Genomic DNA, 22331 nt, shown 5'->3' on the forward strand with positions numbered 1-22331 from the left:
CACTCCGCGAGCTGGGCCACGGGAGTCAGTAAGCACAGGACCACTGCCAGACAGGGCCTTCAGGGCCAGCAGCACCTGCACCTTTATCCAAACGCTGGTTGGCAGGGCCCAACACACCATCAAATCACTGTAAAACCCAGAGGAAACAAGGAACAAATGCAAGTCCAGGGAAATGGGCCAAAGTCACGCAGACAGGTCACTGTTATCAAAACGCTCCTGGTCATACACTTCAGCAACCACCTTGCGGCCAGCAAACCAGCGCCCATTAAGGGCCTGAATGGCCTTGTGAGTCTCAGAGGCTACAGAAAACTCCACGAAAATCTTGACAATGATCTCGGCATCCTCCTCCTCGCCCTGCTTCTCCTGGTAGATGATGACACGGTTGACAGCACCAAACTTGCCACACTCCTCGGTCACCTCCCCCTCCAGGTCATCATCGATGTCCTTGGGGTCCACCATGTTGCGCAGAACCATCACTGTGGACTGCAGGGGAGGACAGCTGAGCGCCATGGCCGGTGAGGCCACCCTGCCCACCCACCCTGCCGGCCCCCACCACCCACCTCCTGCTTGCGGAGCAGCTTCTGCATCACCATGTGGCGGGCACTGCTGCCCGAGATGCTCATGTGCTCTTGCTCGCTCAGCATCTCAGGCCGCTCCGACTCGGGGAACAGCTCCTCCTCCTCCTTCTCTTTCTTAGGCTCCAGCAGACCCAGGGCTGGAGGGCTGGCCAGGATGGGGTTCACCACTCCCACAGAGGGGATGGTAACCGGAATGGGAGGCCGGGCTGGAGTCACACCTGCAGCAAACCCACCGGGTCCAACAGTCACTCCCCCTGAACCTCCACCCTTCCAGGAAGGAACGCAGCACTGCTCAGCTACAACTGGCCTGCCCAGGGTGCGGAGGACTGCACCTGGAGGGCACAGGCCAGGAAGCTAAGGGTGGCCAGAGGCCACAGAAGGGAAACCCTGACCCACCCAGGCTCACCTGTGATGACTCCTGGGGCCTGGGCAGCCATGACAGCCTGGGGCAAAGCCCCTAGGGGCTGGGCCAGAGTCAGTGCAGGGGACACCAGTCCAGGTGTGGCCAAAGTACCCAGCACCGCTGCTCCAGCCACTGCTTCCTGCAACCCAGAAGGCCACCACGCTCAATCTCCAGTATGGCTGCCTCCACTCAAATCCAGCCCCCTGAGGATGGAGGGGGAGGCTAAAGGCCAATCAAACCCACAAAATGGTAGCAGCCCTCACCTGAGCCGTAATCTTGGCTGTGGCTGCAGCTGCAGCTACGGCAGCAGCAGGTGGGAGGCCTCCAGGTGTGGCAGGTGTAAGCAGTGGCATGGGGGGTGTGACAGCCTTGCCCACCCGCAAGTACTGGCCACCCAGGTCAAAGAGATTCATGGAAGACACGGCATCCTGAGATGACTGGGCCTTCTCATACTCTGCAGGGCAGGAGCAGCAGTGAAGGGCAGCCACAATGCCAGGTGGGCCCTGCCCCATCCCCACTGTGGCCTCCCAAGCTCACCAATGAAGCCATAGCCCTTGTGTTTGCCAGTGGTGGGGTCCCGGGCCAGCGTGCACGATTTAATCTTGCCAAAGGCCTCGAACACACTCTTGATATCATCATCTGAGAGGTCTTGGTGCACAGAAGCTACGTAGATGCGGTTGAAGGCTCGTGCCTCCTCAGCCAACTGGTCAATGATGGGCTGGGCCTGCCCTATGTTGCTGGGCCTGCCCACCTGGAGAAAAAGCAGGGGACAAAGAGCCCTCACTCAGCCCAAGCCTGGTCACTCCAGGCTTCAGGAAGGGCTGCATGTCCTGGGTGAATGAACACAGCATGCCACACAGCGGCCTGGAGGCCCACCTCCCTGGCCCTAACCTTGATGTTCCTGCCTCCCAGCATCACCGAGTTCATCTGCTCCAAGGCCAGCTGTGCAGCTTCTGGGACCTCGTACTCCACAAAGGCAAAGCCCTGGACACGGGGATCCACTGTTAGGCTGCGAGAGCTGGGGGTGAGGTGGGGTAGGTGGGTTCCGGGGACAGGGCAAACCAAATCTCACCTTGTGCTTCATGGTGACAGAATCCCAAGACATGTCAATGCTCTTGATGGGTCCAAAGGGAGCAAAGGCCTGGCGAATGGTGTCCTCCCCCAGTTCATAGTAGATGGAGCCTACATAGACCCGGCACATGATAGCCAGTGCCCGCTGCCGCTGAGCTGCCATCTGGAGCGGGACACAAGGGGAGAGAGAGAGACACTGGCTTGTGAGGGGGTGGCAAGAGGTGGGGCAGCCTACTCCCCTCCTGGCCCACCCACCCAGCTCCACTGTGGGGAGGGCTCCCCACAAGGCAGCAGGGTGCAGGCTCAGGCCCTGCAATCAGGGTAGCAGGGACCAGCTGGACCCTACCCCCAAGGAAGGCCAGGCCCAAAGGCAGGACACGACGCACCCCAGCCCACCCAGGTCCTGGGCAGACTGACAGCAAAGTTAACAGGTGGTTGGGAGGCAGGGCTGTGTGCCCTCCCCACCAGCCCACCCTCCAGTCTGCGGGCCAGGTACCACGAGATGGACTGGGAGATCCTCCCAGGGACCCGGCCAAGTGCTCCAACAGAAGAGGGAAGGGGGAGCCATCCAAGCTGGAGGGATCCCTGGCACAGAGGCAAGAGAGGGGCAGAAGACAGGGCAACTACTGCCCAGAAGAGACCCCAGGGGAGGAGGCCAGGGGCCCAGAGGGGGGCTCCCTGGCGAGAGAATGAAGAGCAGCTGCTTGTGCAGAGCTGATATGGCCAGGGCTCAGCACTCTGCAAGCCCCCCCAGTTGCACTGAACCCCTCACGAAAAAAAAAGGCCACCTGGAGCCCACACCTACAACCCAGAGGGCCTGGCCCCCAGGAGCATCAGAAGGTGGCAGAGCTGCCAAAAGGAAAAGCCCCAGAGCTCTTTGAAGCTGGGAGGTAACAGGCCCGGCGGACCCAGGGTCCTGCTCGGGCAGACACTGCCTCTGCACTGGGGCAAGCTTGGCCACTGTGTCAAGGGACCTCCCCTTGCCCTCAGGGATGTGGTTCCCACCCCTGCCACCTCACACACGTGCCAGCCAGGGGAGTTCTCACGCAGTGGGCCACTGGGCGGAGCCAGACCCTGGGGAAGAGACCACAGGCCAAGGGCAGGCAGAGAAGATGGGGCCCTGGCTCCAGTCCCTCTGCAAACAGGGACTCCCCTAACCCTCACAAGGGTTCCCGTAATGCGAGCCGGCTCAGGACAGGCCTCCCCCTCCCTCAGAGAAGGGCCTAAAAATAAGGTCCACATCCCCAACCCCAAGCTAGAAATTCCCCCCCCGATGGAACTCCCCTCCTCAAACTCGGTTCCCAACAGGCCCCAGGCTCCCTAGTGAGACCAAGGACACCCAAAGATGGAACCATATCCCCTCTTGTACCAGGTACCCCAGACATGAAATCTGCCCCTCAGGTCAAACTTTCCCAAGATAGGAGCATGTCTTCTCTGTACGGGCTCCCCAACAGCAAGAGCCCTCTCCTTGACATCTCCCCACAAACAGACACCTCCCAGGGAAGACACTGGGACTGTCTGGTCCTCAAGGACAGGGCCACATCTCCCATGAGAATAGCACACCCAGGGATGGCCCCCAGAGAAAAGGCTGTTTCCCCCTCACACTCCCCAAGTGGGGCCTGGCCTCCTCCTCAGCCTGCTTTGCGGGGATGAGGGGCTTTTCCTTCCCAGACTCCTCTGCCCATGGCAGCCAAGGCCATGACCATCGCCTCTGCAACCTCCCTGGCCCACTCCGGCCATAGCCACTGCCTGCCTCCTGGCTGCGTGGCCTCTACCCCTTGCTGACAGGGCCCAAGTCTCAAATCCTTGCCCTTTCTCACTCACTCAGGGCCCCCCAGCCCCCCAACCCCATCCATCCATACTTCCTCCAGGGTCTGATGGAGCCATGAGTTAGGACCCTTCTCTCCTCAGGGGCCTGACCTCAACCCAGGAGCCCGGGAGCCTGGAGACTGGCAGAGCTGGAGGCCTGGGCGGCGTGCCCCGTGAGTGCAGGCGGCATGGGTGCAGGTGGGCCTGGCGTAGGCAGCTACCCTCCTGGCCAGCTGCCCTCCACAGTTACCTGGCCGGTTAGTTTTAAGGCGGGCCCTCAGAGCAGATGGAGGCCTCCCCAGGGGCGGTCCTGGGTGGGTGCCCGCCCACACCACTGGCCCCGCCACGCCTGGCGCTCTGCTGCGCTCCTCCTGAGCTGGCGGGCAGGGCCAGCTAGGGGAGCAAGGTCCCCCGCACGCGGGCTGCACTGCCCCCCTCTAGCCCTGACTAAGGACATGAGCCCCGGAAGAAGTGAGCATTTCTATTGACCGATTGCAAAGGTGAGAGAGGATCTCCAAAGCCCATTGTCACTGCTGCCATCTGAAAGACAGTAAAGACAGAGTTCAGTCTGTTGGAGCCGAGCAGTCTCCCGCTCGTCACACCTCACGCAGACAGCGGCAAGGCCCGGAGTCCCCGCCCTGCCAGGGAGGCCCGCCTGCCTTCCCACACTGCCGGCCACTGGCCGGCTGCTGGCACCTGCCCAGGGGGGCCTCAGAGCCCCAGGGGCCCCGCCCAGCTGCCTGGCCAGCAGGGAAGAAGGAAGGGAAGGGGGAGGGGAGGCGGAAGGGGCGGTGGAAGAGGAGGAAGAGGAGGAGGAGGAGGAGTGGGGGGCACGGGCAGCGCGGTGCAGGGCCAGCGCATCTCCTGGCAGCGTGAAAGTCTGAGGGCCGGGCTGGGGGGAGGGGCTCAAGGCCCAGACACCTGTGGGCTGCGCCCTGGCTTTGTCCGCACAGCTCCTGCAGCCTCCAGCCCCAGGGCTAAGCGGGGCTCTGTGGGGGCGCCCCCCGCCTGTCCTCTCGCTGCTGGGCCCCGGGCCACGTGGTCTGACACGGCAGGGATGGAGGACTGACTGCTCCTATCCAAGGCCATGGGGGGCAGACAGGAGGTCCCCTACGTGCTGCACCATCAGCTGTGCGGCTTGGGGGGCCGTGGGGCAACCCAAGGCAACAGGCAAGTCCAAGAGGAGGAGCCGACCTGGGGAGCGGGCGGGGCTAGAAAGGGCAAGGAGGGGGCTGCGAGCGCTCAGCAGGCGGGTGCGCTGGGCCGCTCATGCCTCAGGGAAGACCCGAGCGTCCCCAGAAAGAGTCCTTGAGAGACTGAGAAGCACAACGCCTCGTGGGGATGGCTGCAGGCACAGGAGGAAGAGAAGGAAGAGGCGGTGGAGGCGGTGGGGAGGGGCGGCGGAGGCCCCCAGCCCAGGCGGGCGGGGCGGGGCGGGGCGGCCTCCAGCAGGGCCGGCCGAGGGCGCCGGGGGCTCACCTGCAGGTTGGTGAGCTGCTGCTGCTGGTGGGCGATGGTCTGCTTCACCAGCACGCTCTTGATGCTCTGCTCCATGGCGTACTTCTTGGCCTGCGAGAGGAGGAGGTGAGGAGCGCTGGGGCCCGGCCTGCGGGGACACGGGCCATCCTCCGCCCCGACCGGCTTCCCGGGCCCGCAGCGCCCTGCGAGGTGCGCGCTCACCTTCTGGAGGGCCTCCTGCTGCTCGGGCGTCAGGGGAGGCAGTCCCAGCTTTGCGGCTGTGCTCTGCCCGTTCTCCATCTTGATGGAGTCTGTCCCCTGGTGGTGGGGAGCAGGGAAATTGTTAAGAACAAGCTCAAGGCCTCCCTCACGTGCCTCTAGAAGCCTTACCCCGCCTGTCTCCCACCACAGCACATGGTCTCCAGACCAGCCCCCAAGCAGGGACAGGCAGGTCCTGCACAGACTGTCTCCTGCCTGGCTGGACATGGCTCTGCTCTTCTGGCCTTCCTGTGTCTGTCCCCAGGCCTGCCTGGCCCAGGACCCACAGGGAAGACATACACTGAGGCAAGCGGGAACCTCAGGGACCCTGGGCTGACCTGGAGCAGCTGTGGGGCCCAGGCCACAGTGGCCTCTTCAGGAGCTACCGAGACGGGCAGCAGGTGGCAGGGAGGCCCAGCTCTTGTGGCAAGTCTGACCCCAGAACCCCCACCCAAGGTCATGCAAGAGCCAGCCTCAGCTGTCCAAGACAAGAGAAGAAGACTAGGGCTCTCCGGGTATTGCGGCACCCCACCACCCACACGCTTTGTCATGGCCGCAGCTTGGGAAGGGTTCCGAGGACCATTCAAGGAATGAGTACAGGAAAGGGCCTCCCTCCCAGCACAGCTCCTTGCAATGTAGCATCCCCCACTCCTGCACACTGTGCACACTGCCCCAAGGACCCAGATCCACTCCCCCAGGCCACACAGCCCCCGGGAGGACTCCAGCCCACCTCCAACAAACTCCTCCCTGGGGTGTACTTAGCCCTCTGGGGAGAGAAGCCAGTAGACCAGCCAGAGCAAGGGGACAGAAGTGAACACCCACCAGCACCCTAGCCAGGCGAGCACGGGGATCAAGAGATGCTGGGGTGGGGGTGGTGTAGTCACAGCCCACTGCAGACCAGAGCGGATACCAGTGAGACAATGTTTACACTTCTTCTGTTAAAACTCATTTCCAAGCTGTTGTAGGGGGAAGAAACAGCCATGTAAGCGGGAAGAGAAGCAAAGCCACCAGACCAAGGATGTGTGTGTTGGGGGCTACAGCACACCTGTCTGCCCACCAATTCAGGGGAACTGGGGGCTACCCAGCAACTGCAAGGAGAGCCCATTACTGGCCCCCTCCAGCACACAGCCTTGGAAGGGACAGCAGGCAGAGAGGAGGCAGGACCCCAGCACAGGAGTGGCAAGCAGGGACAGAGGTACAAAGGCCCTCTAATCCCAGGAACACCACGCTCACTGGCCTGAGTCCTGTTTCCAGTGCAAAGGGCAGAAAGCCCTGCGCACCCCTCCACCCCCTGCCCCCAGCAACCCAGAGTGGCTCCTATGAGGCTTGTCCTCTGCATGCAACCAGGCTGGCCCCAAGCCAGTTTTCCTTAGTGGGAAAGAGGCCTGGAGAGACAGGGGCTGTGACTCTAAAGCAGGCTGTCACCATGGTAATCATGCCAACCCCCTTTCACCCCCTCAGAAACTTTTCAATCTCCCGTTTGTCTTGGTAAACAAAAGGCCCTTCTCCCACTAACTAATGGCTGGCTGGACAGCCAGCCAGGGCTAGAGAGGTCTGGCTAGAGGGATGCCCTGGCCCCTTTACCCATCAGCTTCAGTCCCCAAGACTTCCTAGGATGCAGACAGCATACCACAGCCCTCCCCCAAGTATGCTGGGGGGCCCACACAAGGGCCCAGCCCCAACAGGCAACAGGCCCCCTTGTTGAGCCCCTGCTGTAACCCTCTGGAGACAGGCACCGTCTTGGAGAAGCACAAAGAACCCTATTCCCCAGCAACAAGGCTTGGCTCCACAATGGGACAGGCTCCCAAGGGCCAGACAGGCCACCAAAGTGGGACAAGATCTACCCGTGCCCAGGGCCACACGAAAGAGTCCCAGGCAGACCTGTGCTTTGACTTGCACATCATTCCGACTTGGTGTTTTATTAAAATGAGAGATTTGAAATGAAAATCTGTATTCTAGCTCTTAACAATACCCTGCATGTTTTAGAACAGCATGCCTGCCCTTCTACACAACACCAACGGCTAAGAGCTCACATCAGGTGAGGTCCAGCCCCCACCTGACCATCATCACCCTCTGCCTGGAGTCCGCAGACACACAAGGTTACAACCCACCACACAAACAAGGTAGACGCAAGGGGAGAGACAGGGAAGAGGAGGCCGGATCCAGGCCCCAGGGTGGGTGGCCAGAGGGCAGGAAAGGTGCCTCTGCCCCAAAAGCAAAGGAGTCTTTGGGGCTCTTCCCACCCCGCCCCCAGCCAGGTCTCTCTGGGCCCAGGGATGCGCAGGCAGGCAGGTGGGCAGGCGGGCCTAAGGGTGCGGATGCTGAAGGTCAGTACCTGCGGAGGTTTCCATCTGTCTCCCGCTGCCACCACTGCCGCCGCTGGCTCGGACCCCCCTCCTTGCTGGCCATTGACCTGCTGCGGCAGGAAGGAGATGCTGTAACGGACAGTCACAAGGCCCGTCCCCCCAGACCCTCTCTCACCTTTCCTAGCTAAGGGCTGAGCTCCCCACAGATGAGTGGGGCAGCTGGGGGGCACACGAGGGACCTGGCCTGGCCCCAAACCTTCCTGATACTATCCCTCACCCCGCCCATTCCTCCAGCACAACTACAGCTATCCTGAGCCCTGGCACAAGGCGCCAGCCTGGCAGAAACCACAACAGAATCTGGGGCAGCTCTGAGTTGGCAGCAAGTCACCAGGCAGGGCCAGGGCAGAGGAAAGAAAGTTGTGCTATGCTCCTGCCCCAAGCCCAGGACAGGCATCCTCCCCTGGACCTGGCTATCTAACTCCAGGGAGGGCAGCTGAGGGCTTGGCCACACCCAGAGAGGCCAGAGAGCACCACAGGAGCACTGCCCTGCAGAGCCTGCCCAACGGAAGCAGCAGCTCCCGACATGGCTGAGCAGGGGGGCAGGAGACAAAACAAGCCCAGAGCAGGGGGCAGGCAATGTCATGACTGGGGCACTGGTGGAAGAGCTCTGGGACCAAGTCCACCTTCTCAGAGGTCACACAGCAGGAACTGAGAGCAGAATGCACCCACCCCACTCCCAGCTCAAGGACAAGACCCACAGGGGATGGCCATGCCCACCCTTGGGGCCCTGTGCCCAGAGCCAGAGGCAGGCTGACTGGGCCAGAGTGTCTCAGGCACTCAGCCTCAAAGGAGGGGCAGAAGCACAAGCCTGGCTGCACTGGAAAAGTGGCAATGGACACAGAAACTATGATCGCCCCAGCCCTGTGCTCAGCCCCGCACTGCTTAGAAATGATGCCCCAGGCAGAGCCCGAGCAGAGAGGCCTTGCTCACACAAGTGCCCTCAGTGCTGCACAGCAGCTGGGGATGGGATGGGAGTCTGGCTTTGCCCCAAGTCCTCTGGCAAACCCCAGGGGGCACACCCAAAGCAGAGGCTGCCTCTCAAGGGCCACGGCAAAAGGTTGCTTCTGGCGAAGCCATCCAGTTCCCAGGTCCCCGAGAACAGGGCCAGCTTGAAGGCACATTTGTAAATAAAGTCCTGTTGATGGAATAGCCAACACAAGAATTAAGACGCTTCTGAGAGCAGAACATGTCTCAGAGAAGATGTCCCAGGAAAAGTAGGTCCACCAAGGGACTGTACGCAGGACATCCCACCCACCCACAAAAGAAACTAAGTTTGCAGTCCCACTGGGTCTTGGGTCTGATTCTAAGCAGACGCTAAGTCCCTGGAGTAAGCTATCACTTATCATCAAAACTAGTCACACACAGTCATCCCCTGTCAATGAAAAGGGCAGGCTTTGCAGTTGCTAAAATCCCTAAGCAGCAAGGAGGGTGGGTACCAAACTGAGGGCAATGCAGGCCCCTAACTCTGGGACCCAATGGCACTGCCACTGCTGCTCAACAGCCCAGGGTAAAGAGGATCATGTCCATCACAAAACCAGAAAGTAAAGTGATCACCTAACACCTCCAGGCTATTCGGGCCCATACCCAAGGGCACACAGATGACTCAATGAGTCACTCGTGTAAAGGACTAAAGGTGATCGCTGCATGAGGCAAGCAAAGCATAGGATTTCCTAACGGTTAGTACTGTTCAAACACCCAGCATCAAATCCCCAGGGTAGAGTGGCTGCTGGATGCCACCTTCTGCCTGGTTCCCTTCACCTCTTGCCATGCCGTCTACCACGTGGCTGGACCCTGTGTGGGCACTGCAGATGCAGCAAAAACACAAGAGACACACCAACCAGCACCTACAGGAGTCGATTTCTGTGGCTAACAAACACTAGAAAATCAGGCGCAGAGTGGGAAGACACGATGAAGCATGCTCAGCTGGAGCAGTGAGGAAAGGCCTCTCTGCAAGTTGACATACAGCTGAGGCCTTCAAAAGGGAAGAAAACTGGGCCCATGGGAGGAGAGAGGGTCCCAGTGTTCCTGCCAGACAGAACCCAACAACGATGACCCCCAGGAAGGACTGAGCCCAGATATCAGAGGAAGGGGAAGAGGACAGCAGCGAGTCAGAGGCACAATGTGGCCAGAAAACCATACCCTGCTGGGACGAGACTGCAGCCTGTTTCTGTAACCACCAGGTGGTAGGCACACCCAAGTGAGAAGAGGCTTGTCTGCATCTTCCTGCATCCTTCCCTACATATCACAGCCAAGGTCAGTGCCACTCCATCCCACCTCCCACTGAGCTGAAGCCACAGCTTAGGACAGCAAATAGCACTGCTCAGCAGGCACAGACCACAGGACAGAGAACAGGCTCTCATTACACCTAACTGGACAGCAGGAGACAACTTTTCTAGAACCTATCCACTCTAAAGATTAGAGGACAAACATGTTAGACCATAGGCTGGAATTCACTTCCAGAGTCTGACACGGTAAGCCTGAGGCTTTATGGTCTATACACATCCATAAGTGTGCGTGTACATATACACCGACCTCAAGAGGATTTGTGTGGGCAACAAACACCCCTATTTAAAGTCTCAACTTGTAAGTTTCAATTTATTGTCCATGTCCACATCTACTATACCACCCATGTCTGGCACTATGCCACAGCAGAGCCTGAGCCCCAGTTCTACCCCTCCATCCCCAGGGGTTGGGGGGCAATGCCAGCCTCAAGCACCCACCAAGGCCGGGGCATGGTGTTTACGTTCCTCTGCAGACAGACACCTGGGCAGACAAGGAATCCACTCTCAATGGCCTCTCCTCCTCCACCTTCTGCACCTCCCCAGGAGTCTCTGTTCTTCTCCCCAAGTCTTCCTCTCCTTTACAACCCAACTCTGACTGCTGCCCAGTAGAGTCACCAAGTCCTCAACCCACACCTCTTCTTTTCTAACTTCCTCTACAGAAGTCATTCACTCCTATGGCTGCAACGAGGAGGGCATGGTAGGAAGAGGGCAGTGAGGCTAGCCAGACCTAAGAATCACACCCGGGGCCCCCCTCATAAGCTGCCCAGTGAGACAGGTTCAGCCCCCTCACTGGTTGTCAATCCCCAGCTCAGGGGGCCTGGCCAGGGCAGGCTAAGTACACCCCCTGACCCTCAGATGTCTTCCCTTTCAATCCCAGCCTCCAACCACCCGAAAAAGCTGCCTTCTCAAAGAGACCTCACCGTATCACTCTGAGTTTGGGTTGGAGGTGGGTTCAGGTAAATAAAGGGATGAAGTGCCGCTGCCCTGAAAGGTAGAAAGGGAACCACTCACATAAGCCAAATGGGGAAGAAAAAGGGTCCTAGATGACTTCACCAAGGGCGTATCGTGCGAGCAAGGGTTCTCCATCTACGCTAATCACTCTGCAAGGCTGAAGGAGAGATGAGCACCGCGCAGGGGAGTGTCTCCTTCCTCTAGGTGCCCACACCGGCCTGAGCACGGCTCCCTTGGGCACGCAATAGGTGGCACCCTGGGTGGGAACTGGTCTTCGGTGCCCACCAGAGCCCTGAACACGACAGGGACTGCATCTGGCTCCCCGCTCTGCCCCCAAGTCCTCGTACAACGCCTGAGACAAAGCGACGTGTGATGAGAGAGCACGTCCTCCTCTTCCAGAGGGGGGATAACAAGACAGCCCGTCAGCTGAAAACCACCTCCCCGCAGAGCGTCGGCAGAGCAGAGGCACAGCTACGGATGCAAGGGGTCAAGGCGGCCGCCCTCCTCACCGGGCGCGGGCCCTTTCCTACAGGTCCCCACACCCGGCGACCCCCTTCACACAGTTAGGAAGCGAGACGCCGTCACTCCCCAGGCGACCGGCCTTCAAGACGGGGCCACAGGCGCGCCCCGTGGGCAGAGGGAGATGACGGCCGCCTGACTCCGTCCTGATGCCGCGATGCCGCGGCCCAGCAGCGCTACTCCAAGACAGCTCGGGCCGACGGGCTGGCCGCACCGCCAACGGGCCGGGCTCGGCGCGCGCGGCACTGACCCCAGAGCGCGGCCCTCCGGTTCCGGCCGCCGGAAACTGCAGTCCGCGGGCCGGAAGCTGCCGGCGCACCTCGCCCCCGCCTCGCGCGCGCCCGGCCCCCGCGTGGCGCTACCAACGGCCGCGGACGCCCGCGCAGAGCCGGGGAGTGACGGTCGCGTCTCGGAAAAACCATCGGGGCCCTGGCCGGGCCGATGACCCGCTCCCGCCAGCGGAGCGGCTGCGCGCGGTCTCGGGGGACTCACTTACGAGAGCTATGGTTGCCGTCGCCATCTTGCGTCCGTCGCGGCCGCCGGGCGCGCCACACGGGGCTAGTCCCTCCGCTGTCTCGCGCGATCTGGGTATCACAGGAGACGCCCGGAAAAGATGGAACTCTCGCGATAAAAGTCCCTTTTGCCGGGGACGTGATAGGAAAGGAACGCGCTTCCGGTGCAGGAGGGCCAGTTAACGACCGAGAGGGGCGGGGCCAGGGGCGGGGCACCGCAGTCCTGTTCTGCTACCCGCCGGACCCACTCTGCTCGCGGAGAACTGCCGAAACCCTGTTGGCCCCTCGCTTCAGCTCCTAACCCCCTCCAGCCGGGGTTCCATCTCTCTGCCTCCTTTACAGAAAAACTTAGGTAATGTCCCCCTTCCCCGGCCCCATCCCCTTCCAGGGCCGAAGGAGTCCCACCCGCCCGAACGATCAAGTTGAGAGGGGTGACAAAGAACCGCCATATTTCAGTCACTTTGAGATGCACCTTATTTGCATCGTGACACCTCTGAAGTAAGGATGTGCCTACCAATGGATGGCCGTGTCCTCCTTTAACTGGCAGCATTTTCTCCTTCCTAGTAATACATAAAACAGCAGTGCACCTTAACTGATGGCCTTGTGAATTCAATGACATTCAGTCTCAGCACTGCAACCCAAGACAGGCCTGTGAACCAGTCCGGTGGGAGGGGTGCGCACCCAGAGTCCCCTTAGTTCTAGAACTATTTTTTAAAGGCTGCAGGCATCCGGCCATGGCTTTCAGATGTCCTGGGTATGTGCTGCATGCTGCACCCAAGACCCTATCTCAGTAAAGAAACCCCATCTGAAGCTCAGGCCCTGAGGTCATCAGTCCAGCAACTTCAGCCTGCCTGAGGCAACATAGTTCTCCCCAACTCAACCCTGGGAAAGTTTAAAATGAAATACAGACACTTCTAGTTAAACACAGCAGATTCTTTCCCCCTTCTAAAATGATAGGAAAAAGACTGTATAAAGGCAAAAACCCATGCAGACAGAGGTGGAAAGTTGTGGAGCTAGAGGAAGGCAGACAGAAGGGAGGTTCGGGAGAATGGCTTGGCTAGATCCCTGGCCTCCAATCTCACCAAGCAGTAAGCATACAACTAAGGCCATCTCATTGTTAAATGCGACTGGGCAGCCTGGAAACACCAGACACCTGAGGAAAAGGGTGGGGAGTGGGGAGGAAGGGACTAGGAATGGAGAAAATTAAGCAGCAGAATGCATATCCTCAGTAATATGGTGGGGGGGGGAGGTTGTATATAAAAAGAACAAAAAGCTACAAAAAAATTCAGCAAAGGAAAAAGCACACAAATGAAAAATGAGAGGAAAATGAAAAATTCAATACAAGGGTTGAAAGTTGAAATCTTCTACAATGTGTAACAGTACTAGGTAACTAGAAAACGAAATGTAATCGTAACCACACTGGTCAGCACTCTTCAGAGCATAGAGCTGGCCTGGCACCTCAGAGGTCTCCATAACAGGGTGTGTGTGAAGGGATAGCTGGGCTAGGACTTCACCACCACTACTAGGGGGTGGGAGGGGCACAAGCACCACCCTCTGGTGGCAGCTTCCCCTCTGAATGTTGGTGTGATGGATAATAGGGCACTCAGAGTGCTGGCGTGGCTGGACACTTGTCACTGGGTCACACACATTAATTCATAGGGTGCTCTTGGCCCCACAGAGGGGGTACTGTTATTATCCCTATGTTTACAGATTAGGAAGTGAAGGTACAATATCACAGCAGGAAGCAGCAGAAGGGATCCAGAGTCTGTGCTCTTAACCACCATGTATTGTGCCTCTCAGAAGATAAATCCAACATCTAAATAATAAGGGTTGCACAAAATAAGGAGAGGGGAGAAGTCAGCAAAAAAAGAAAGTACATTTCCTAAACTGAAGGGTCAGGATCTCTGGACAATAGTGAAAAGAGGTCTACCTCATAAACACATCACTGAGAACTTCCAAAGCAAAGAGAAAATTTGGTGGGGAGGGGCTCAAAGACAAGCGCCAGAGTTCAGAAAGGCACAGGGGTTCTTAGCTCTAGAGGAAAATGACATGATACCCTCAAAACCGTGGGAAAAGGTAATTTTCAATATAGCCAAAGCTTTGTGCCTACTTACACCAACAAGCAGATATAGGAGTAGAATAAAGACAGGCATAGCTTCCCACATACCCTCTCGGGAAACTTGGAGGGCGTTGCGCTTCATACAGAGGGCCTATGAAGGGAGAGGGAAGTGTGGGGTCCAGAGACAAGAGAAAGGAGGTGCACTGGCCGCTGCTGAGGGAGCGACCCATGCTGGCAGCTGGGCCACAGGCCCAAGAACAAGCAGCCTGGGCAGAGAGCTGACGTGGTAGACTCCAGGAAAAGATGGAACTGAGAAGCCAACTATGCAACAAATCCCAAATATTGAGAGACGTTCACATTTCTACAGGAGAATCTAAGGATGAATCAATGATACATGTATAGAAAACCAAGCCAGCAAACCAAAAAGGCAATTACTAACTCCAGGGAAAACAGAAAATTATGCAAGAAAGCAAATATAATCCTAAGCACACCTTGCTCTCTGCTGAGGCCTGTGGTAATGAAGCTGTAGTAATACCCATTACACTGGGTATAATGTCCACACTGGGATGATGCTGGTTCAGGAGATCGAGGCCAGTGACCCCCCTTTCCCTCCAGAGTGGGAAACACCCAATGTAGAAAATCCAATAGAAAGCAGTAAAACGTGGGTGGCTTTGTGAAACTTGGCTTTTGAATGCCTTAGGAAACAGGTGAGAGAGTTCGGCTTGGATCAGGGTTGGAGACTGCATGTACTATTTATTCATTATCAGCCTTAAAAAACCATTGCACTTTTAAAATAATATGTATATAACTGAAAAGATAAAAGTTAAAGTGAAAACCCCAACATAGGCATGATTAAATGAAGTGGTAGTGTTGACACTTCTGGGCTCAGTTTAATCAACGGAACAATCTGTTAGGCATTTGACACTCAAACCGCTTAAGACAATGGAGAATCAGACAGCTTACCATCAGGATTTCCAACTAGACAGGTAAGTTACTTTAGATTTGTAATTTTTAGTTGAAAGGTGTGAAAATTTGAATAAATTTCTAAAGAGTACTTGAATATTTAACATAACTTAAGACTCACTCTGCTTGTACATTTAGTTTGATATGCCCTGGTAACTTGTATTTTGGTTTTTTGTTAGGATGATGTAGTAGGTGGGATAATGAACCCCTACCTACCCCAAAGATGTCCATGCCCTAGGCCCTGGACCTGTGAATGTTAGTTTATATGACAAAAGGTATTTTGCAGCCAAGATTAAAATTAAGGACCTTAAGATGGGAGGGTTATCCTGGATTACTGAGGGGGACCCAACCTAATTACATGAAGCTTTCCCAGCTCCAGAAAAACAGACAAATGGTTCATGAGAGAGATTCAGCTTGCTATTGCTGGCTTTGAAGATGGAGGATGGGGCCATGAGCCGAGGAATGTGGTGGCCTCTAGAAGCTGAGAATGGCCTTCAGCTTATAGCAGGCAAGAAATGGTGGACCTTGCCCCACCACTGCAAGGAACAGATTCTTGCCCAGCACTCATGACACCTGCAGGCCAAAGGACCTGAAGGAGCAGGAAATGGATTCTCTCCTGGAACCTTCAGAAAGGAATGCAGCCTTGATAACACCTTGGTTTTAGTCTGGTGAGACTTATACCAGACTTCTGAACTGTATAACTATAATAAACCTGTGTTGTTTTAACCTAAGTTTGTGATAAATTCTTATAACAGCAATAGAAAACGAATACAGGTGAGCTTTCCTGGTTTGACACTTAAAATGCTTGAAAAGAAACCTGAATGCACTAAATTTACACATGCAATTTAAAATTATGAAGAATGTTTAACTAAATCTGAAAATGGAAGAGAGGTTATCCAAGAGAACTGAGGCCAGGGCCGCGGAGGCAGGAGGGAGCCGAGTGGGAAAGACTGGGAGCTGGGAGCTGAGGTGCTCAGGACCGGGAGGCACAGTGAGGAGCAGGGAGGGCACCTGCGACGAGACTCCCCCTCTGGGACAGGGAGCACAGGAGAGAGAACCCTTTGCAGGGGCTGCAGGGGGAGGCAGAGCCCAGTCTCAGAGCAGTGGGAAGGCAGGGAGGCTCCAGGATGGGTCTGCATTGGGGGTGCGGTGCAAGAGCCACATGGAGCTGGGAACTCGGGCTTCTTGAAGTGGCTCTGCCACCTGCTTCTCCTGCCAGGTCATGGCCCTGCCCCTCACCCAGCACCTGCCTGACACCTGCAGGCGCTTTGCCATTGGCTTGAGGTAGGGGTCCCTTGGCTCTGATACCAACAGGATGAAGTGTTTCCCTGGGCAGACTTCTGTCCAGGACTGACACCCCCATCACTGGCCAACAGTGGCTCACTGTGGGGCAGCCTCCCCATGCAGAGGAGCTTGGGGCGTACTCTTGGCCAGAGAACAGAAGGTATGGGAAGGCTGCTGAGTTGAGGAAGCAAGCTGAGTGGGGGAATCCTAATCCTAAGGACTAATCACTCTCCCCACCCCCAAGCCAGGCTCACTCACCCACTGATGGGCCCCCCTGTTGGGCTTAAGGTCACCACCCTCACCCCAACCCCCACCCAGGACCTCTCAAAGCTGTGGAAGGTGGAGGTTCCCCAGTAGCCAGTGTTTGGTTCCCCAGGCACACAGGCAGAAGGCTGTCCCCAGTCCCACCAACACCAGGCCAATGCAGAGCTTCCCAGCGTGGGCTGCCAGGGCTGGTCCCTGGGAGCTGGGGTGCATGGTCACAGCTGAGCTCCACGGTACTTGAGGAGGGCGCTCTCCAAGAAGGCGGCCAGCTTTGTCCGGTCATCCTGCGGGGCAGGAGGAAGGCATGGCGGGGACAGAGGGGCACAGTCCACCCCACACCTACCCAGCCTGCCCCGCCTGCACACCTCGTGGACGAAGCCATAATGCACGAGCTCAGCGGCGAGATCCTGGGCACTGTCAGCTGTGGCAGGGGCGTGGGGACTAGGTGTGAGGTCCCGCCGCAGACGCCCACCCCACCTCTGCCCGGGGACGCCACCCAGCCTACTTGGGAGCAGGTCGTAAGTAAGCTGCCGGTGCAGCCGGTCCTCCAACACCAGAAGCAGAGTGAGCTGGGGGATGGGGAGGCCCGGTCAGTGCCCAGAGCCAGGCCCGCCCCCCACGCTCCCCCCGCCAGGCCCTGCTCACATGCCAGCGCGCCCTGTCCTCGCTGCTCTCCAGGTTACACTGCATCTGGATCACCTGGGGGTGTGCAGGAGACCAGGGGCGCCCTCAAAGGCTTGACATCAGCAACTGAGCAGCAAGAGCACATGCTGCCTCAAAGGGGCCCAGAAGGGACAGTAATGGGGAAATTCTCTAAGGGGACCCTAGAAAGCACGTCTCACTGCTAGCAGCCTGGGGAGTTAAGGAAAGGAGACATTGAGGCTGGGTACTAAAGGATGAATAGGAGTTTGCACAAGTGGGAAGTGGCTAGGGAGAAGTCAGCAGAAGCACGAGGCTCAGCCCCAGAGAGACTAGGGGTCAGACAGAGGACCCTACAATCTCTGGGGCAGCTGTGGCTGTTAATTCTGGATTCTGGCTGCACTGTGGAGGGTAGTCAGGAAGGAGGCAAAGCAGCAGGTTGGCACAGCGCCCATGTAGGGAACAGTGGGTATGGTGGTGACCATGGAGACACAACTTTGGCCAAAGCCAAAGCCTCTGTAGCCCAGGGGGTGTGGACAGGGAAAGGCAGGCTGGGGCTGAGGCTGGCCAGGGCCGGCAAGGAGGGAGCTTTGCAGGTGGAGGGGTGGGGGTAAACAAAACGCATGGGGGGGGGTCTCAAAGGAGACACCAGGATACAAATGCCAGGGAACCAGCAAGCCAAGGGGGTAAAATCAGAGAGGGCCGGGTTGGGCAAGGTCCCCAGACAAAGCCTGCTTGGGCCACAGAGGGACTGGGGGCAACACGGATGGGGGCAGGCAGGAATGCAGAGGGGACTGCAGAAGGTAAAGAGCCTCTGGGGAAGGGGGTGTCTTGGCTCATCCTACCACCCCCAGCCCTCACAAAGGGGCAGTCAGGACCTGGTCTCTGGGAGCCTGGAAGGACTCAGAGCTCCTGAGAAGGGCACTCCTCTGGGCAGTGGACAGACCTGAGGGCTGGCAGTGCAGCAGGGGCAGGGGCTCACCTTTCTGGTCTCTGAGTCAAAGGGTTCTGGTGTTGGGGTCTTAGCCTTTTGGGCCTCTTCAGGAAGTGGGGCCAACACACGGGGCAGCCCCAGGGGCCGAGCAGCAGCAAAGTTCATCAGTGGGTAGATTCCATTCCTGGGAACACACCAGGGGTGGTGGCAGGAAGCTCTGGCCTGGCAGCTGCCCACTCCCCAGCCTCACGCTAGCTCTTACCTGACATCCTCCAGAAATTTATCCAACTCCAAGCAGGAGACCTCTGAGTACCTGGGACAAGTGCGAAAAGCACATGAGGGTAGCCAGGCTGCCTGCCCTGCCAGCAGCACAGGGCTAGATGAGGCTGGCCAGGCAAGAGGGCAGGCCTCTGGTGACAACGCTGCTCACCTCCACTGGAGTGGGGGCCGGCGGGGCCGAGGTATCTCTGCCAGGATGGCATGCAGATCCATAGCCTTGGTCTTTTCCTCTACCACATTTTCAGGCATAAGGTCTGCCGGCCACAGGAGTACCCAGGATGGCAGGCCCTGAGCCGCGGTTCCTGCAGATGCCCTTCCCGCATCCCGCCCCAGGCCCTCAGCCCGCCCCAGGCCTGCCTGCCCCTCACACTGGTGCTGGATGAAGCAGTGGGCTGCCAGGAGCTTCAGGGAGTGCACTTCGAAGAGCACGCGGTGGGAGAGGAGGTTGTGGGCAGAGGGCCGGAGGGCAGGGTCCCGGGCCAGGCAGGAGAGGATGAACTCCTGGGGTCATGGAGAGGAAAGGCAGAAATGTGCAGTCTCTCTGCTCTGGCCCCACAGTGTGAGGAGAGGAGGTCCCTGAAGTCATGGAGCCCCAAGGGTCCGATCCCCATGGGCGCCTTCATGCACAGGGAGAGGCATCCTATTAGCAGCCAAGGTAGGGCCTGATTCCACAGACAGGACCATCGGCCCTGCACCCACAACTTTGCATGCTCTACTTCCTGTGACCCTCACAAAAATCATGGGCAGTAGGTACTGTCATCCCCAATTCACAGATGAAGTCTGCATTGCCAAGGGAGGGTGTCAGCCCCTGCCATGTGGCCCTGGGGCTGGGCAGAGTGCCAACAGATCAACCTAGATCCCTGGAGGTCAAGATATCCCAGCACGACTCCACCTACCCACAGCCGGACCCTCTTCTGGTTGCCGCAGCTCAGGCCCAACCCCAGAGATGACGTTGATGGGTCCCTGCCCCAGCCCACGTTCATGCCCTCTACTGGCTCTCACGCCTACCCTGTCTACCCTGTTTTTACCTGCCCACCAATCCCATCCAGGCCCCACTGCTTCCCTTCTCTGGTCCCCAGAGGCCGTGTGATTAAGCCAGACAGCTGCCAGGCTCTGGCTGGAGAGGCTATGGATGCAGCTTCCATCCCATATGCCCTTTGCCCACCCCCTGTATCCCCGCCCCAAGCTGGGGCCACACCACCTCTAGCCTGTCTCCTGGAAACTCAAAGGCAGGGACATGGAGCTGAGTGCGCCCAGGTGCAAACACTGGCTCCACCACTTACTCTAAAGCCTTGAGCAGAGTCCTTAGCCTCTCTGTGCCTCGGATTCTTATCTACAAACTGGGCACAACAATAGTACCCACACAGGGAGCATCTCTTCAGTCTCCCTGTCCTTAGACTATGCCCTGAGGGCCAAACTCAATGGCTCTGGGTAAGGCCCTCCTCGGATGGACCCTTGTACAGCAGGGCTGGCATATTCCCCAGCAGACCCCACTTGCTGTGCCTCTAGGCCCACCTTAAGCATCTCACCCGCCCTACGCAGGGCCAGTTGGGACAGGTAGGGCAAGGTGCTCACCCGCATGTTGGGGTCACGCAGGGAGTGCCTGGCTCGAGCGATGGCCTCCTCTGTGACCCGTGTGTCCCCATTGGCCTGGATCTCCAGCACAGCCATCTAGGGGCAAGGCCAGGTCAGTTGTGGGGAAGGGGCAGCAGGTAAGGGGGCAGAAGCCAGCTAGCTGGGAGGGGCCAGGAGGCCTCAGGGCTAGTTACCTCCAGCGCACACATCCCAAAGGAGAAGATGTCCACAGCAGTGCCATCAGCAACCTCTGGAAAGGGGGGCCGAGTCACCGAGGGAGCACGGATGCAGTGTACACTGGGGACCGCAGGGCCCTGCCACTCACCCCCGCACTCCGGAGGGAAAAAGTGCAGGTTCCGCGGTTCCTCGCGTTCAGTGCGGATGGGGCTCCGGAGATGGTCCGGGAGTGCTGAGGAGCGCGCGGGGGCTGAGCAGACTGGACCCTTCACAGCCCTCCATCCCCCCAGGACCCCCACGCACCATTGGAGAAGATGCGGTGCCACACTGCACCGGCAGCCGCGGGAAGGAAGAGCGGGCGTCAACGCGACCCAGCGCTCTGCGCCTCCTCCGCCCACGTTCCCAGTGGGTTCCCCGGCCCCCCCTGTCCAGCCCCGCCCCGCCAGCACCGGAGCCGATCTTGATGAGGCCATTGTGCTGTATGAAGATGGTGTCGCTGGTCAGGTTCCCATGGATGATGGGGGGACTGCAGGCGTGCAGAAAGCTGTGGGTCCAGAGGAGGAGAGTATAGACAGAGCCGGGTCAGGGGGCGCCTGGGAGGTGGGGGCGCGGCGGGGTGGCTAGCCGGCAAGCCCAGGCCCTCACCTGAGCGCCGACAGGATCTGCGTGCACCAGCGCTTCCAGGCCTGGCGGCAGACGGACTCCGTCGGACCGGCATGGGAGAGGCGGCTGGGCCTGAGGTGCCCGCCCCGCGCCCCCACCCCACGGCCAACCCCCTTCCTGACCGCGGAGGCGCCCTGCCCCCGTCCAGTCCCCGACGCCGCGCCAGCCCATTCCCCATACCCGGGCGTTCATGGCCTTGTGGTTCTTCTTGGTCTTTTTAAGAAATTGCTTGAGGCTGCCAGACGACACGTACTCTGTGATGAAGATGACCTGCGGGACGGGCGGGCTCGCGGGCTCCGCCAGCTGCGCGTGGGTCCCCAGGGCTGCCCCACCCACCGGTGGCCTGGTCCCGCCCCGTGTGGTGTGCCCGTGGCTCACCCGCGCCCGGGTTTCAGAGGCATCCAGCCAGTACTTGTGCAGCTTGACGATGTTGGGGTGGTCCACGAGCACCAGCTGCTCAAACATGGTCTGGATCTTGTCCTGGGAAGGGAAGGCTGTGGTCACGGGACGGGGGAGGCGGGGGGCAGGGTGGGATCGGGGCGGGCCTTACCTCGTGGGCCGCGAAGGCCTTCCTGTCGCCGAAATGCAACTCATTCCACACCACCTCCACCCCTTCCTCCGTGTCCATGGCCAGGAAGGTGCTTTGGACCCCAGGCATGTTCCCCTGGTTCACCTGGCGGTGGGGGCGGGGGCAGAGTGAAGTCTCGGTCTCCGCGCACACCCTGCCCCACGGACCCCGCTGTGCGATGCAAGGCCCCGGCCCGCCCTGCTGGGAAGCTGGGGACCCGGCGGGAGGCGGAGGGCGGGTCCCGGGGCCCAAAGAGCGGCATCCGCGGCTGGTCGCAGAGGCACCGGAAGACGGTCCTAGGGACGAGGCCGGCCCTCGGGGGCTCGGGGGCTCCTCTCCGGGTCAGGGGCCAGGGCCCGGCCCAAGAGGGGCTGCTGCGCGGGCCGCAGAGAGGCGGCGGACCTCCCGGCCCCGCGGCGCCGCCCGGCCCCCCGCAGCGCGCACCTGCTCCCGCCGCTTCTGCCAGCGGCCGCACGGGCTCTCCCCCAGGACGTCGTTCTCGTCCTCGCTCCCGTCCTCCCGCCTCCGGCCCGGCCGCGGCGCCGGCTCCGAGGTCGCCATGGCCCGGCGGGCGCAGGCCGCCGCCCTGCCGCTCAGGCCCGCCCTGGCCCCGCGCCCAGACGCCGAGCCCGGATCGCCGACCGCCGCCCCTCCGGAGCCGCCTCCTCGGGCCGCAGCCGGCGCGGACCTTCCCCGCCGAGGGCCTGGCAGGCGCCGCG

The 22331-nt window shown here is 59.3% G+C and overlaps 2 protein-coding genes and 1 long non-coding RNA gene across 15 annotated transcripts; 1 reads left to right on the forward strand and 2 right to left on the reverse strand.

The window, feature by feature from the left end:
- Positions 1–49: 49 nt before the first annotated feature.
- On the reverse strand, positions 50–12297 carry PUF60 (poly(U) binding splicing factor 60). Of its 9 annotated transcripts, none has more exons than XM_073230314.1 (12): positions 12192–12297; positions 7913–7990; positions 5542–5637; positions 5341–5430; positions 4351–4401; positions 2054–2215; positions 1873–1965; positions 1519–1732; positions 1245–1435; positions 985–1120; positions 561–796; positions 50–483 (listed from the first exon to the last, which is right to left on the reverse strand). In XM_073230314.1, the coding sequence occupies exons 1-12, from the start codon at positions 12213–12215 to the stop codon at positions 184–186; spliced, it is 1671 nt and encodes a 556-aa protein (XP_073086415.1). In that variant the 5' UTR covers positions 12216–12297; the 3' UTR covers positions 50–183. The 9 variants fall into 9 exon arrangements, with proteins under 9 accessions (XP_073086415.1, XP_073086414.1, XP_036879251.2 ...); XM_073230313.1 differs by having other exon boundaries at positions 7913–7993; positions 12192–12267; XM_037023356.2 differs by lacking the exon at positions 12192–12297 and adding an exon at positions 11237–11480.
- On the forward strand, positions 12287–15960 carry LOC118973368 (uncharacterized). The gene is made up of 2 exons (XR_012128625.1): positions 12287–12559; positions 15409–15960. It is a non-coding gene; the product is annotated as an uncharacterized lncRNA (long non-coding RNA).
- NRBP2 (nuclear receptor binding protein 2) lies at positions 12600–22314 on the reverse strand. Of its 5 annotated transcripts, none has more exons than XM_073230319.1 (18): positions 22057–22314; positions 21595–21717; positions 21423–21524; positions 21225–21347; positions 21027–21067; positions 20831–20925; positions 20685–20708; positions 20530–20613; positions 20399–20454; positions 20205–20300; positions 18998–19130; positions 18781–18883; positions 18613–18663; positions 18399–18534; positions 17423–17476; positions 17283–17346; positions 17121–17198; positions 12600–12767 (listed from the first exon to the last, which is right to left on the reverse strand). In XM_073230319.1, the coding sequence occupies exons 1-18, from the start codon at positions 22171–22173 to the stop codon at positions 12718–12720; spliced, it is 1530 nt and encodes a 509-aa protein (XP_073086420.1). In that variant the 5' UTR covers positions 22174–22314; the 3' UTR covers positions 12600–12717. The 5 variants fall into 5 exon arrangements, with proteins under 5 accessions (XP_073086420.1, XP_036879261.2, XP_036879267.2 ...); XM_037023366.2 differs by lacking the exon at positions 12600–12767 and adding an exon at positions 14994–17061 and having other exon boundaries at positions 17143–17198; positions 21225–21314; XM_037023372.2 differs by lacking the exon at positions 12600–12767 and adding an exon at positions 14994–17061 and having other exon boundaries at positions 17143–17198.
- Positions 22315–22331: the final 17 nt, after the last annotated feature.

This window comes from Manis javanica, chromosome 2 (genome assembly GCF_040802235.1).
Source record: "Manis javanica isolate MJ-LG chromosome 2, MJ_LKY, whole genome shotgun sequence".
NCBI lineage: Eukaryota > Metazoa > Chordata > Mammalia > Pholidota > Manidae > Manis > Manis javanica.

Excerpts from the sequence above, each read along its gene's own strand:
- NRBP2 (XM_073230319.1), bottom strand. The coding sequence starts at position 22,173 with ATGGCGACCTCGGAGCCGGCGCCGCGGCCGGGCCGGAGGCGGGAGGAC. Across the intron at positions 20,926-21,026 it reads CAGATCCTGTCGGCGCTCAG|CTTTCTGCACGCCTGCAGTC; the intron begins GTGAGGGCCTGG and ends CTGGACCCACAG. Across the intron at positions 17,347-17,422 it reads AGGACAGGGCGCGCTGGCAT|CTCACTCTGCTTCTGGTGTT; the intron begins GTGAGCAGGGCC and ends CCCATCCCCCAG.
- PUF60 (XM_037023356.2), bottom strand. The coding sequence starts at position 11,311 with ATGGAGAACCCTTGCTCGCACGATACGCCCTTGGTGAAGTCATCTAGG. Across the intron at positions 7,991-11,236 it reads TTCTTCCCCATTTGGCTTAT|GTCAATGGCCAGCAAGGAGG; the intron begins GTGAGTGGTTCC and ends CTGCCGCAGCAG. Across the intron at positions 1,121-1,244 it reads CAGCCAAGATTACGGCTCAG|GAAGCAGTGGCTGGAGCAGC; the intron begins GTGAGGGCTGCT and ends TCTGGGTTGCAG.